The sequence below is a fragment of the Pelmatolapia mariae genome, linkage group LG6 (assembly GCF_036321145.2).
Source record: "Pelmatolapia mariae isolate MD_Pm_ZW linkage group LG6, Pm_UMD_F_2, whole genome shotgun sequence".
Classification (NCBI taxonomy): Eukaryota; Metazoa; Chordata; class Actinopteri; order Cichliformes; family Cichlidae; genus Pelmatolapia; species Pelmatolapia mariae.
In genome coordinates, this window is record NC_086232.1 from 8,515,460 (window position 1) to 8,531,516 (window position 16,057).

The window sequence follows — 16,057 nt, forward strand, 5'->3', positions numbered from 1 at the left end:
TGTTTGCTGTGAGTGTGTTTGTGTGTTTTATCTGTATGTTGTCAGCTGAGTTTAATGTTCTTTATTTACTAATGGGCAGATCTGCAGGTGCAGGTGAGCAGATCAGCTGTCAGAGGTGTGTCTAAGTCAGCAGATCTGAAGTGTGAGAGCAGTCGTCCTCTGCCTGATAATCTCTCCTACATCTGGTACAAGAATGAACAGATCATCACAGGACAAACATCTAATCTTCATCTAAACTACTGGGATCCTACAAACAGGATTTCCTGTGCTGTCAGAGGATATGAGAATTCCCGTTCTCCTTCAGTGGGTGAGTTTATGCTTTAACATAATGCCATGTTGTGGAGCCGTGTGGCAAATGAGCTGTATATTTTATAGGTTCTCATAAGGGTAACACTATTGGTTTGTATTTTGCTGTTGATCACACAACCTGTGTAGTCAGAGCTCATGAATAGTTATCCTACACTGAGGTCACTGGAGGGAGGAGACCTTTCTCACAGGCTTATACTGAGGCCTTATCACATCATTTTCATTTCTGTCCTCGGATGTTGTGACTCTGACTAATATCCAACTCTCTCTGTCTCACAGTGGTGAAGGATGTCTGGGATGTGACTTACACACCTACTCAGGTCTGTGCTTTCAAAGGATCAACAGCAGAAATACGCTGCACATTCAGATACCCATCAACTATAGATGGAAGAAATACAGAAGTTACAAACACCTTCTGGTTTACTGAAGTCGGATATAATGAACCTGTGGATCTGACAACACAGTCAGAGTACAGAAGTCGTGTTCAGTATCAGTGTGAAAACAACGACTGCACTCTGAGAATCACAGAGCTGAGAGAGAGCGACTCAGCTGAGTATAAGTTCAGATTCATAACAAACGATCCAGGAGGGAAATATTCTGGTGTACCTGGAGTCACTTTGACTGTCACAGGTAACATGTTCATCCACTGCTTTACTATTTTAAATCCAAGTGTTTGCTGTGAGTGTGTTTGTGTGTTTTATCTGTATGTTGTCAGCTGAGTTTAATGTTCTTTATTTACTAATGGGCAGATCTGCAGGTGCAGGTGAGCAGATCAGCTGTCAGAGGTGTTTCTAAGTCAGCAGATCTGAAGTGTGAGAGCAGTTGTCCTCTGCCTGATAATCTCTTCTACATCTGGTACAAGAATGAACAGATCATCACAGGACAAACATCTAATCTTCATCTAAACTACTGGGATCCTACAAACAGGATTTCCTGTGCTGTCAGAGGATATGAGAACTTCCGCTCTCCTTCAGTGGGTGAGTTTATGCTTTAACATAATGCCATGTTGTGGAGCCGTGTGGCAAATGAGCTGTATATTTTATAGGTTTTAATAAGGGTAACACTATTGGTTTGTATTTTGCTGTTGATCACACAACCTGTGTAGTCGGAGCTCATAAATAGTTATCCTACACTGAGGTCACTGGAGGGAGGAGACCTTTCTCACAGGCTTATACTGAGGCCTTATCACATCATTTTCATTTCTGTCCTCGGAGGTTGTGACTCTGACTAATATCCAACTCTCTCTGTCTCACAGTGGTGAAGGATGTCTGGGATGTGACTTACACACCTACTCAGGTCTGTGCCTTCAAAGGATCAACAGCAGAAATACGCTGCACATTCAGATACCCATCAACTATAGATGGAAGAAATACAGAAGTTACAAACACCTTCTGGTTTACTGAAGTCGGAGATAATGAACCTGTGGATCTGACAACACAGTCAGAGTACAGAAGTCGTGTTCAGTATCAGTGTGAAAACAACGACTGCACTCTGAGAATCACAGACCTGAGAGAGAGCGACTCAGCTGAGTACAAGTTCAGATTCATAACAAACGATCCAGGAGGGAAATATTCTGGTGTACCTGGAGTCACTTTGACTGTCACAGGTAAAATAATTTTCAGTGGAGGTCACTTTAAACATTTATAAGCTTTGCAGTTGTCTGTATGTTGAGAGTTTGTTTTAATATAATATCTGTTGTTTGCTCCCAGATTCACAGCTCCAGGTACATGTGAGGAGATCAACAGTAAACTCTTATTCTGACTGGACAGAGCTGACATGTCACCACAACTGTCAGCTACCTGATCAATCTTCCTACATCTGGTACAGAAATGGACACAAACTTTCATCAGAAAAACAATATTTACACCTGAACACATTTGATTCTACAGACACTTTTCACTGTGCTGTGAAAGGAAATGAGCAATTCCATTCTCCAACAGTGTGTGAGTTCACTTCTCTTACTCCTTTACTCTCAATAAAGCTGATTTGTTTCCTTTGGGAAGGTTATGATGTTTTTGTTATAGCATACAAACTGTTAATCATGTAAAATTTAGTTGTCATGACCATGTTGTCATTCTTATGTTTCCTCCTCCAGATGCTCCAAAGCTTCCCTCTGTGTCAGTGAGTCCCTCTGCTGAGATAGTGGAGGGCAGTTCAGTGACTCTGACCTGTAGCAGTGATGCTAACCCAGCAGCTAGTTACACCTGGTACAAGGAGGATGTCATCAATCCTCTCAGTTACCAAAACCAACATGTTTTCAGCTCCATCCTGCCCTCTGACTCTGGAAAGTATTACTGTACAGCTGATAATAACCTGGGACAAAAGAGATCTGAAAGCAGAACTATTGATGTGAAATGTGAGTAAAATACATTTATAAGCTGTAAAGACTTTTTGAAGAGCTGTGAGACTGCTGCAGGAATATGGAAAAACTTGAGTTACATATCACGAAGACCATGTTTGCAGGTTTGAGAAATACTGTTATTCTTTCTATTTTCAATGGCTGACTGTGTGATCTGAAGACATTGTTTGGTTTTACATATAACAAAACTATTTTTATGCATTCGAATAGAAAAATAACTGAATTCCATGATTAGAAAATCTCATAAACAAATTTTGTATGTTTTCTATTCATAATAGAACATAGAAAACATATCAGCTGAGAAAATGTACGATTTAAAGAAAAAAATATTTGTTCATTCTGAGTTTGATGACAGTAACACAAGTCCAAAGATTTGAATGGTGCCAACAAAAGGCTGGAAAACTAAGAGGTACTTAAAACAGCTAAAACAGTTAACTGGCAACAGTCTCGTAACATGTTTGGGTATAAAAATAAACTCTGAGAGACGCAGTTTCTCAGAAGTACAGACAGGCAAAGGTTCTTCAATCTGTAAAAACCTGTGACTACAAATTGTGGAAATTTTAGAGAATTATCGTCCACGATGTAAAATTAAAGATTTTATGTTTTAAGACTCTGGATATCTGACCAGCTAATGTACATGATATCATGAAATATTAAGAGAATGTAGAGAAATCTGTGTGCACGAGGTGCATTGACCGAGATGAATATTGGATGCCTGTGATATTCAGACCCTCAAATAGGTAAAAATGGCTCTGCTCCAACTAATTTGAGACATGTTGCTGACACTGAATTCAAAATTGGGTGGCATATTAGTTTGCAGAGTTTGGCTAATCTTTGCAGTCCAGACAGAAGCATCCTTGGTTTCTTCCATGTTAGCATCCACCCCTTGATGCAGAATGAGACTGCCTTTGTCAGTAGGCTGTCATTTGCTTCCTTTCCTGGATCATTCCCTTACTCCCTTGCATCCTTCCTCCTTTTTTGGATGCTCAGTTATCTGTCAATGGTGCAGCCCAGGTTATTGGCCAGTGGGCTCATCATTTTTGAACCAGTAACTGCCATTATATATTAATACAATAAGAAGACCACAGACTAGTGTTCATGGTGACTAGCAAGGGCAGAAATATTTCTACTTGGACATATCACTAATAAAAAAATGTGTGTAGGCTATGACTGCTGTGTATTCCATCCAGCCTAATGCAGAAATGCAGAAATTATTCAGCTGTATGCTTTTGAAAATCGGAGGACAAATGGCAGAACGTGTTTTATAATCTAAGACCTAAGACATGTGAACACATGTAAGGAACATTACAAATGTGTACATCAAAATCTCAATAAATAGTGATATAAAGTTTGATCCGATCATTTCCACATTCAAAAAGTCCCATGTGCATACAAATATTTGTGACATTTCCTTTTAAGTAACAGACTACTACTACAGAATACTTTATCCAACTGAGAACATCAACTGCAGCTTCTCATTACACGCAGTCTTCAAAGCAAGTGGTTTCATTGAGTTTCCTCTAATATTGAAATCAAACAAGAAAAACCTGCAGGCAGTTTTAACTGTGCTGTGAAAGGATAAGAGCTTTTCCATTCTCTAACAGTGTGTGAGTTCACTTCTCTTACCCCTTTACTCCTCAATAAAGCTGATTTGTTTCTTTTTGGGAAGTTTACAATGTTTTCCTTTTAGAATATAAGCTATTAATATTTGAAAATTTGGTTCTAACTATATATTGCATATATGGTTATTATATATTGTATGTTTTCTCCTCCAGATGCTCCAAAGCTTCCCTCTGTGTCAGTGAGTCCCTCTGCTGAGATAGTGGAGGGCAGTTCAGTGAATCTGACCTGTAGCAGTGATGCTAACCCAGCAGCTAGTTACACCTGGTACAAGGAGGATGTATTCAACCCTCTCAGTTACCAAAACCAACATGCTTTCGGCTCCATCCTGCCCTCTGACTCTGGAAAGTATTACTGTACAGCTGATAATAACCTGGGACAAAATAGATCTGAAAGCAGAACTATTGATGTGAAATGTGAGTAAAATAAAGATTTTTTTTAAGTACATTGTCTTAGTTTAACATGTGGTATGTTTTCTGTGTTCTGATGAGTTGCAAAACAATGTATTGTATTTGTATTTTATTTATATTTTACACAATTTTGTCACACTTTTTTGGACTAAAGGTTATTTAGGATTTTTTTTGTTCTGTGAATTTCTTTTAATAAATATAACACATCAATATACTCTTCTACGTATGTAACTTAGTTTTTTCATTAACAGTGTGTGTGTAAGACACTGATAATTTACATTAAACTGTTATATATTAACAGATGCTCCAAAGCTTCCCTCTGTGTCAGTGAGTCCCTCTGCTGAGATAGTGGAGGGCAGTTCAGTGACTCTGACGTGTAGCAGTGATGCTAACCCAGCAGCTACTTACACCTGGTATAAGGACAACAAAGTACTGTCAGCAGGACAGCAGAATGTTTATCACTTTATCTCCATCAAATTGGAGAACAGCGGGAATTATTCCTGCAAGTCTGAAAATCAGTATGGACAGAAGAACTCTACGTCTCTATCCATAGATGTTCAATGTTAGTCTTTTTTCAGTGCAGATCTCTAAAAATAATACTTGATAACATTAATAGAATGTGATTATATACATGTTTTTTACTTAATGTTTGCTAGATCCTCCAAAGCTTCCCTCTGTGTCAGTGAGTCCCTCTGCTGAGATAGTGGAGGGCAGTTCAGTGACTCTGACCTGTAGCAGTGATGCTAACCCAGCAGCTACTTACACCTGGTATAAGGACAACAAAGTACTGTCAGCAGGACAACAGAATGTTTATCACTTTATCTCCATCAAATTGGAGAACAGCGGGAATTATTCCTGCAAGTCTGAAAATCAGTACGGACAGAAGAACTCTACGTCTCTATCCATAGATGTTCAATGTTAGTCTTTTTTTTTCAGTGGAGATCTCTAAAAATAATACTTGATAATGTTAACAGAATATAATTATATGCATGTTTTTTATTTAATGTTTACTAGATGCTCCAAAGCTTCCCTCTGTGTCAGGGAGTCCCTCTGGTGAAATCAAGGAGGGCAGTTCAGTCACTCTGACCTGTAGCAGTGATGCTAACCCAGCAGCTAATTACACCTGGTACAAGGAGGATGAAGACTCAGCAAAAGCATCAGGACACAACTTCACCATCAGCAACATCAGACCTGAACACAGTGGGAGTTATTACTGTGTGGCCCACAACAGCAGAGGACGTCATAATGTCACCATACAGCTGACTGTCAGGGAAGGTACATTTTTTATTTCACTTACATTTTTTGCTCATAAGATGTCATAACCCACTATATATAATAATGTGTGTGGTAGTAATGAGCAGCTCATGGTATTGTTTATAATCAGTGCATGGACACACTAAATAATATTAGCAAACTATTCACAGTCACTGGGAGTTTAACTTATAAAAATCTATTAATATGGTGAAATAACAATAATGCAAACAAAACAAACAAAAAAATCAAGCAGTCCATCAGTTACAACTTATAAACCAGCAACATTTATATAGAAGAGAAAACAAAGCAGGGATTATTGTCTGTAATCTGTAATCTGGCTGCATATAAATACTTGTTTTTATTTTTTATATTTGTTTTAAATCACAGATTTCCCACTGGCGGCAAAACTAGCTGTCACTGGAATAACTCTTGTGGTTTTCCTAGTTATTATATGCCTCTTGGTCTTTTTCCTGCTTACGTGAGTATCTGCTGCACATTAAAAATCACCTTTGTTGGTGCTCAGATTGCTTACTTTTAATGAAGTTTTTCATTCATCCCCCTGACCTAGAAAAAAGAAGCCCTCGGCATTATTTCCTGTGCCTGGAAACAGACAGGACAACAATGACAAGGTGAGCATTTAATAACCGAGTGTGAAATCCTGTGAAACTGCATTCTGGTTATTCATTAAAATTCAATCTGAATAGTCAAAGTGAAGCTTAAAACTCCAAAACACCTGCAGAAGAAAAGAGTTGAGCCACCCCAATTAGAACTCATCCTTATCAAGGTTTTGATAAACTCAAATGTCGCTGTAGTACTCGCAATATTCTCTGTAAATCATAGTATTCTGCTAAAAATTTAATTTCACTTTTGCAACTGAGACATGAATAATGCCCATTTGAGTTAAATCAAGATTGATAAACCACACAATGGTATCAGACCTCTTGCTGTCTGTGGCCATAGACGCACACTGATTTAAAACTAGCTTGGAGTCTCTGGATGTCTAATCTAGCTGGCTCCATAACATTTCCTTGAACGTTTTCTTGAACAGGTTTCCTGCACATCTCCAAGTCAGCACACAGGGAAGACAGAGGTAAGACTGAAAACCAGATCTGAACTGAGAAAGAACTTTATACTGAGAGTCAGGGTTGTAGAGGGGGAGCTCTGGGTAACGTTACTTATCTTACTTTAAATATGAGTATGAGTATGCTTATTTATCCCAAAGTTGGTCAATCTTTATAACATGAATATTTATAAACATAATAAGTAAAATGACTCTAAGTAGAGCAAATGAAGGAAATCAGCCAAAGTTCAACAGGTTTCTGAACTCTTTGTGTTTTCAGTCTCCACCCAGTCACTCAGAGGAAGATGAAGAGCTTAACTATGCTAGTGTCCGATTCTCAACGAACCAGACTGATCCCATTTATTACAACATCCGATCAGCTGGATCCCGCAGACAAAAGGTGAAGGAGGAGGATGAGCATGTAGAGTACGCTGCAGTCAACTTCAGTTCTGCCCCGAGGTAACCAGCACTAAGAATTTCAGTTGTGTAGATGCATGCTCAGTGATCCATGTAAGGAAATCCAAGAACGTAACATTTACAGTGGGAAAAACATTTCATCCAACTGACTTCATAGCCTGAGGGTAACTGCTGTGGACTTTAGTGATTCTCTGACTGACATGGCCTGCTGCTTTATACACCAGAAACATGAAATTGGGCACACATATTACAGCACACCTCCTTCATCTGTCCTATTTTTTTCTCCAGAACTGTACACCAGGAAAGTGAGGAGGATCCGTCTGAATTTTACAGCACAGTCAAGAAAATCTGGTAAAAATAAAAGGAAGCCGAACTGTGGACCCTTCTGTCAGTTGCTAATAGAGCTACTGGACAATAGATATTATTCTACAAGGTAAGGCGTTCATTGTCCCCTGAGGGTAAACGCTGTGGACTTGATTGTCCGATTTCATCTGAAGTTTTGTGCTACACTTCTAGTTTTAACTTCAACTGATATTACTTCAAAAGAGTTTCCAGATGTTTGGGGAGTAAAGGTTATTTTGTCATTTTCTGTTGAAACTACTTGTTCAACACGGGAAAAAACAACAAGTCCATTCAAGATTTTTCAGGTTCATAAAGTTTGGTACAAATATTCAGGTTATCTATTGCTATCTATTGCCAAAATTTAGTGCAAACCTTCATGTCCACCTTCTGATTCACCATCACGCAAAAAATTCGTCTCACACATTTGTTGGAAGTCATGTATACTTGACTAAAATGTATATTTCTTTTAGTTTCATGAGATTTAGGAAATGTTTTTGCACTGCAGCACTGTATGTAATAGCTAATACATGGTAAACTTGTATTTATTACTATTATTAATATTATTGTTGTTGTAATACATCAGTATGCCGAGTTAAAGAACACTGAGTTATTGGAAAAGAACATGCGTCCTGTTTCCACTCCATAGTAGTACAGAATAATATTTAGCACATTTTCCACGATTCACTTTAGTTCTGTATGTTTTATATTTTGTCTGCATCATTCCTGCTCTCAGTTGTTTAATTGTAATTTGCTTAAAGTAAAACCATCATTATTTAAAAGAACTCTTCTGTTTCCTGTTGTTAACGCTGATGGCGGTTTTGAATGTTGTTTTAAATGTCTTCTTTTCACACTGATTGTTTATAACATGCTTGACAAATATAATAATCTTTACATCTGAGTTACCGAGTTCATGTTTTTGTGTCAGATATTTCTGTTTCAAATCATTTCTTGTGTTATTTCTTGTATTATATTGTAACCATGTGCCTTTGTGTGCTCATGTTAGTTTTACTTCATCTGTTAGCTTTTGTGTTTTGTATATGGTGGTGCAGTGGTTAGCACTGTGTACTCTGGCTTCCTCCCACAGTCTAAACACATGCAGTAAGCAGGGTTAGGTTAACTGGTGATTTGAAATTGCTCATAGTTGTGAATGGTTGTTTATCTCTCTGTATTAGCCCTGCTGGTGACCTGTCCAGGGTGTACCCTGCCTCTCGGCCTGTGGTAGCTGGTATAGGTTTTAGTCCCCTTGTGACCCTGATAAGGGTAAGAGGATGGATGGATGTTAGTTTTCTGTCATTGTTGTTGACCGTCCTGAATAGTTTGTTACTGAATAGTCAGCTCCATCAGATCGTCACTTACCCCAGTACTTCCTTGCCACCCTTTGTTTCTTAACTTGTCGTCATTTTTCATTTCTTATCTTCCATGTCTAGAGGTTGTTTTTGTGTCTGTGACTTAGGTTTTTTTTCTCTCTTTTTCATTTGTTCATTGTTCTGCTGCACGATCACCAGTACGTGACCACTTCCTGGATTTGACTAAAGGTTTGGAACCACACCTGTTCAAGTAAAGTCAGATGGAACAGTAGATAAATAAGAAGTCGGGGGAAGTCTAATGTTAAACCCGTGTGTTATGCAAATGAATAACAGATAGATTTCAGTACACCTATTAGTAATGCAGCACATTGTTAAAGGGCATAGGGCCAAGTATAGAGTCACAGATTCATTTTTTCTAGTTGTGAAACTATGTAAATACAAATCTAACAAGACGTTTCCTGTACAAAAAGGGCAGGAAAAGAAATGTGATGAAGCTTGCATCTCTTACCAAGTTGCCTTTTCTTGCCTTTTACTGGCATGTTGTTTATTCTGCAGAGAAGTAAAGAGGAAGGACTTAGCAACATTTTACAAAATGAACCAGCCCCATTCTATGATGACTGCTGAGCAGGTGTGTGTCTGTGCATTACTGCCTCTTTCATGTATCATTACAGATTTTGTTTAATCAAATATTTCATTAAAACTGTTTATATTATTCACAATAACATCAGGAGTCAAACACTAATCAAAACACAACAGCAATCACAAATACAAATAGAAATGCAATCAGATGCATCCCACAGTGGAATTCATTCTTGTATTATGAAGATAAAAATATTAAAATAAGCTTCCATGGAGGGTTTTACTCAATGACTGTAGAAAACTCAGTGACTGTAGAAAACAGTCACTGAGTTTTCTACAGTCATTGAGTAAAACCCTCCATCATTGGTTTTACTGCAGGCCTGTGCATGTTATCATGTCTGTGTTCTTATTGAAAATTGCATAAACAAGTTACAAATCACTTCCTGTCAAGAATGTTGCTCTGTTTGCATCACTTTTCTTCTTTCGCCACAACGAACATGACATGTTTCTAAGTCACACATCAAGCATGTCTCATTACTATCTTGTTAATCTTCCCTTTCACTCTTGTTGTTATTCATCTGTCACAAATTACTCCACCCACATCACCCACTCCACCCGGCCTGCACTCGCTTCTTCATCTCTCTTGTGCACTGTTCATTTCATGGCTGACCCCAGGTGTTCATATTCATCCACCTTCACTATCGCTTTTGTGATCCTTGCACATTCACCTTTCCACCCATCTCCCTCTCATTTATACATGTATTTTGTCTTGTCTCCACTGGCTTTGATTCCTTTTCTCAAACCACCAGCATTAGGGCAGGGATAGCTCAGTAGGTAGAGTGGTTCAGTTCAGTTCAGTTCATTTTTATTTCAAACAAACACGTTATCATGTCTGTGTTGTCCCTATGATCGGAAAGTTGGGGGTTCGAATCCACTGAGCGGCTACCCTGAGGTACCCCTGAGCAAGGTACCGTCCCTACACACTGCTTATTGGCTGCCCACGGCTCCACTGAGTGAATGGGTCAAATGCAGAGAAAGTAATTTCCCCATGGGGATCAATAAAGTATACATTGTTATTCTTCTGCATTTCTCTCCTTAATATCATACCTAACCAACACCACCTCATCTCCTCTGTCCCTTTCCCCCTACCTGTCCATTGAAGTCTGCTCCAATCACCAATCGCTCCTTCTCTGGGGTCACGCTGGTCACGAGCTCAGTAAATTTTCCCAAGGAAAGTGGGAAAATATCCAGGTAGAACTTGCTAAGGTACATATGACCAAATATTTTTTGCAGCATATCTATATGTTTGAGTCTGTGTGGATTACCGAAATTCCTAAATAATTCAAGCTGGTCCACTCGTTTCTCATGTGTTTATTTTTTATGTCATTAAAGATGTTTGCCATACAAACATTCCACCCTTGAAAAAGAAAAGTTGGACCAGTACTCAACTTTGATCTCTCAAAGGACTTTTTTAAGTCTTATTCACACACACACACACACACACACACACACACACACACACACACACACACACACACACTACATCTTCATTACATACACTGCACTTGCTTGTCCTTTAAGATAAATTGATCTTGATCTGTGTTAAACAGTGAGACAACTTTAGAGGTGAAAATAACATCATTATTCATGCGGTGTCTACCGAGTCAGAGCCAACAAGAAGAGCACTGAATCAAAAAATCATATAAATAGAATCTGTCAGACAAAGTGAAGTAGGTTACAAAGAAACAATCTAAAGAAATTCAAGGACAGATTTAAAACACAATCATTCATATCTATCGGTTTGTTAAGCTTTACAAAGCCTAGGGCTTCTGGACTCAAGTGAACCACAGAGAGAACCATTATCTACACACAGAGAAAACTGGGAAAAGTGGTGAAACTTCCCAGGAGTTGCAGGCTAAAATGACTTCATGAGTGCACTGACTACTCATCCAGGAGATCATGAAAGAACCCAGAGCAACATCTGAAGAACTGCAGACATCTTTTTCCTCTGTTATGGTCAGATTTCGTGGTTCAACAATAAGAACGAGACTGAACAAAAATGGCATCCATGGCTGAGTTCCAATCAGAAAACCACTGCCACAATGACTTGTCTCATATTTGCCACAAAACATCTGACTCCAGGGAAAATATTGTGTGGAATGATGAGACAAAAGTTTAACTTTTTGGAAGGTTTGAATCCTGTTACATCTGGTGTCAAATTAAAAGCATGTTATAACATCATAAAAACAGTCAAACATGGTGGTTTTAGTGTGATGGTCTGGGCTGCTCTGCTGCTTCGGCTTTCTACCAGAAAATCCAGCCATCATTTTGTGCCTGAAAACACAAGCTAAGTTTGGTTATGTAGCAATGACCCAAAGCAGACCAGAAAGTGATGGCATAATGAAAGTCCAGACCTAAAGCCAATTAATATGCTTTGGATTGGACTTAAACAGGCCATTCATGATCATAAAAACTTCCAGTGTGGCTAAATTAAACAATTCTAGGCAAAAAAAAATCCTCCACAGTAATGTGAAAAAACAGTTTATGGGGCAATTATGTTTTCAAATAGGGTCAGGTAGGTTTGAATAGCGCTTTTTCCCCTTAATAAAAACATAATTTTAAAAAATGCATTTTATAATTACGTGTATTTTCTTTGTCCAGCATAAAAATTAAGTTGATCTCAAACATGTAAGTCCGACAAATATGCAAAACAAAGAATAATTACACATCTTTCTCTGCGGTTTATACTTCTTCATTCTTGTTCAAAGTTATGGTAACTGGCAAGACTCTCACTTCCCTTTTCACAGAGAAAACTAAATATAGATTGAAAGAATTTATCAGGGGTACAGTAAGCTTGCACATACAAATTTATTTCCTTTTTTTGCCACAAAATAGTGTGCGATAGCTGCTCTGACACCTCTACAGCCTGCAGGCGTTGACCGACAGTTCATTGGCAGTGTCGCTTAGACTCCTGCATTTAGCTTGCAGGCTGGGGTGGCTGGAGCACTCTGCAGGTGAAGGCCAGCGCTCCACCCAGGTGTCCTTCCCCAACATGTAGATGAACCTGACACACAAAATGAAAAAAGAAAGAAAGACAGATGTCAAGTTAACAAGTAAGAGCACCCAAGTGTCTCATAGTAAACTTGTCCTGTCATAGTTCCCAATTTCAATCAACACAAACTTATTTGTAAGCATTTATTTTTCCTGTTCTGCTCACTTGTTGGTTTCAGTATCAACATTCCACTGGTCCTCCTTGGGGCCTATGATGAGGTATTGGGAGCCTTGCTTCAAGTCTAGTCCATCTCTGCAACCTCCATGAGACATGAAGATCCTCGTCTGACCCGCTCCAACTCCACCCTCCAGACCTGGGTGGTAGAAGAACAGATATAATAAGCCTTAATTTCTCTTTGAGTTACAATAATGCGCAAGCAGCACTTCATAAATGGGGTCACCAAATAATGTAAAAGTTAACTGGACCACATCATTCCTCCATTGCTCGCACTGAAAAGACTGAGAGGTGAAAGCCAGTCACTACTTGGACTCACCCAGTTTGATAACTTGTGTGATCTCCATCTCATATTTGTCGTAGTAACTCTGGATGACATTCAGCACCTTCACCTGGAAAACTAAAACACAGTAGCAACCATCATGAGCAAATTACTCTAAAATTAATGGGACTCTTAAATGGGTGAGGCACTGTTTCCATATATTAATAGTAACTGTTTCCACTACGAAATAATAATAGCATTACTAACAAAAGGGGGAGGTGACAGTTTCCCACCCTTTTCCAGTAAAATACTAAACTGAAATTCTGTCTGATGCCCTGGGGAGTCGCTATATGAGCGATTCATGGTCCCCATGGTAAATGAGAGAAAAATAAAACAGGATAGCAATAGTGCCATCAGCTAAACTTTCTTCACAATGTTTTAAATATTACAGTTTCTGTGAATGCTCACATTATGTTTCCATTTATTACTCAGAAAACATATTATTTGTTCCTACTCTAACAGCTGATGCTCTGCAGGGCTTATGTCATTGTTACTGCTTGAATAAGGGCGTTTAATGTGGCTTCTTTTATTTCTATAAATATTAAAATCTTAATCTCTTCATCTAGCGGCAGTTTTGACAACTTACATCTGAATATTTTTAAATCATTTGAATGGCAGTCAGCCAATGAACATGCAAAAGTGTAAGCCTCCAGTGTGCAGGCATGCATGTTAAAGCTGCCGGAGTGTAAAAGCACATGTACCATGGTGTAAGCTCTTGCAGGCAAACGTCTCTCTTTCTTTGCTGGGGGAGTTTTCACTGTCCGCTTTGGAGATGCAGCAGTCACCTGGAGGTTTTGAAACCACGGGAGGTCAAATGTGTAGAGGTGGAAAAAAAATACACACATCCTTTAATGCATTGTTGCAAATCCCATACTTTACCCTGTGTGCAGCGGCAGACGTTGTTTCTGCAGATCTGGCTGAGCTGCTCCTTGTTCTCACGGGGGGTGTAAGTACGACTGCAACGGTGGTCTGTGACACAGAGAGAGGGGAGAAATCTAAAAGCTTTAATATTATTATTATTTATTTATCTTGGTTTTATGCGAAATATAAGGATGCAGTACAACTTGGCCACTTGGTTGGCCGCTCTCAGCCATGCAACATATGGTCACCTGCTCATCCCAGTGAGCTAAACTGGCGTTCCTTTTATAAGTATTTCTTATAATACTGTATTGCAGAATCTCTAATTTTTATGTCTACAGCTGTATTTCCCAACCTGGGTTGTAATACTCGTAAACAGTCACTGAGGATGGCTGCAGGAGGCCAACTTTGAAGGTCTGCTGCAGTCTGAATATTAGGATCTCAGGCTCTTTGTGAGAAACCTAAAAGGAGAAACAATGCAGAGCAGGGGAACGTTATAAGACATACTTCTTAAAAATGGTAAATAAAACTGACTTAAACTGGACAGATTATCTCCTCATACTCTTTCTTCCTGCAGTCCAATAAATGAGACAGTGGTCTCCAGCACGTTACCTTAAACAGGTGGATGATCAGAGATCCCCTGTCACTCAGGTTATCTACTATCTGGAAGTTATTGATGTAATGATCCACTGAGTTGGACAACTAGAGACAAACATGTTCAGAATGTATTAGTTAATTTAAACAGAAATAAAATATTGCCGTGTAGGAAACATTTTATAAAATTGTATTTAAAGTGTAAATTCACAATGCAATGCTGTATTTATTACCGAAATATTTTAAACCCATTACAGTCTTAGGTGATGCAGGTGTCAAACAAGTGAGCTGAGGTGTGCTTTTTGGTGTGATACTGATAAATTACAGTAAAGAAAATTGAACTTGCAGCTTAACTTTTTCACAATATGCACAGAAAAAAGTTTAAATAAAACCAAATAAAATAGATGTAAAATAAATCCAGGTTTACTCTGTGTAAGAAAGCTAAAACTAAACTTGGATCATTTCTTAGCCATGAAAGCTTTGTTTCAGATTTTTGAAGCTCTGGTCTAGAGGCTGATTACCATCTCCAGGTCTGAGTTTTCTGGGGTGAAGCCAGTGGGCAAACTGATGTCAAGAACCACCATCCTGACATCTCTGGGTCCTAAAGCCCTGTGAAAGAAAAACACAAAGCACTGACAAAGGATATGAAATCTAAATCTGAAAGGACCCAAATGAGCTGATTAACCTCATGAGAAATGTGACCAGCAGCATATCAAATCAGATAGTTGTTCTGAATCGCTGGAACAATAACTCACATTCAGTGGACCAAATGTTCAAAGAAAATTTATTACGGTCAGACAGACTCACACATTTGGCCGTTTTTGTTTAAAATGTGGTCATCCCATATTAAAGAGTTGACTGTTTTTGCTGTTTGCTACACTTTGTATGAAGTAAAAGATATAAAAATACATACTTTTTTTTCTTATTCTCTAAAATTTAGCAAGTAATTGTATCTTACCTCACTTTGATGGTGATCTGATAGGACTTTTCTACATCTGCTGGAGGCTTTTCTGTTATGAGATGGAGGAAAAGTGTTATTAAATATGTAATCCATAAAGCTTGCTGAAGATACTTGGTGTGTGTATGTATTGATAGGTTTTTTTATTTATATGTTTTTCATATTGCAGTTGCTGTCTTTTCTACTGTTTTTTATAAAAATATCAGATGTTTGATTTCACACTAGATTAGGGATGGGTATCGAAACCCGGTTCTTGTTGAGAACCGGTTCCCACTGTTTCAATTCCTTGGAATTGTTTGCCATTTTTGCAAACGATTCCCTTATCGATTCCAGTCGCCCCGAATGACGTCACCGTGTTGCGGAGCGTCATTTACCTGACAGGAAACATGGCGGCTCAAACGCTCAAAAGTTTGGTTATACTTTACGAGAACGGATGGCAACAGGG

At 38.7% G+C, this 16,057-nt stretch overlaps 2 protein-coding genes across 2 annotated transcripts in view; one reads left to right on the top strand and one right to left on the bottom strand.

Moving 5' to 3' along the window:
- The first annotated feature begins 690 nt into the window (after positions 1–690).
- On the top strand, positions 691–8,578 carry LOC134628859 (sialoadhesin-like). The gene is made up of 14 exons (XM_063475651.1): positions 691–734; positions 827–936; positions 1,056–1,283; positions 1,562–1,912; positions 2,016–2,249; positions 2,402–2,662; positions 4,997–5,257; positions 5,352–5,612; positions 5,710–5,970; positions 6,337–6,427; positions 6,518–6,578; positions 6,998–7,039; positions 7,290–7,468; positions 7,715–8,578. Exons 1-14 carry the CDS (start codon positions 691–693, stop codon positions 7,779–7,781), a joined length of 2,451 nt encoding a protein of 816 aa, XP_063331721.1. The 3' UTR covers positions 7,782–8,578.
- Positions 8,579–12,573: 3,995 nt separating this feature from the next.
- LOC134628434 (complement C3-like) overlaps positions 12,574–16,057 on the bottom strand; it is a 30,708-nt gene continuing 27,224 nt past the window's right edge. The window contains exons 36-44 of the mRNA XM_063475109.1: positions 15,613–15,664; positions 15,176–15,263; positions 14,673–14,762; positions 14,416–14,521; positions 14,082–14,171; positions 13,904–13,987; positions 13,200–13,280; positions 12,872–13,019; positions 12,574–12,718 (exon numbers count right to left, since the gene is read on the bottom strand). Of these exons, the coding sequence (XP_063331179.1) occupies positions 12,574–12,718; positions 12,872–13,019; positions 13,200–13,280; positions 13,904–13,987; positions 14,082–14,171; positions 14,416–14,521; positions 14,673–14,762; positions 15,176–15,263; positions 15,613–15,664 (884 nt within the window). The remainder of the gene's footprint in view (positions 12,719–12,871; positions 13,020–13,199; positions 13,281–13,903; positions 13,988–14,081; positions 14,172–14,415; positions 14,522–14,672; positions 14,763–15,175; positions 15,264–15,612; positions 15,665–16,057) is intronic.

Coding starts and splice junctions, on each gene's coding strand:
- LOC134628859 (XM_063475651.1), top strand. CDS start 691: ATGGAAGAAATACAGAAGTTACAAACACCTTCTGGTTTACTGAA. Junction 937..1,055: donor AGTCACTTTGACTGTCACAG/GTAACATGTTCA, acceptor ACTAATGGGCAG/ATCTGCAGGTGCAGGTGAGC. Junction 7,040..7,289: donor AGCACACAGGGAAGACAGAG/GTAAGACTGAAA, acceptor TTGTGTTTTCAG/TCTCCACCCAGTCACTCAGA.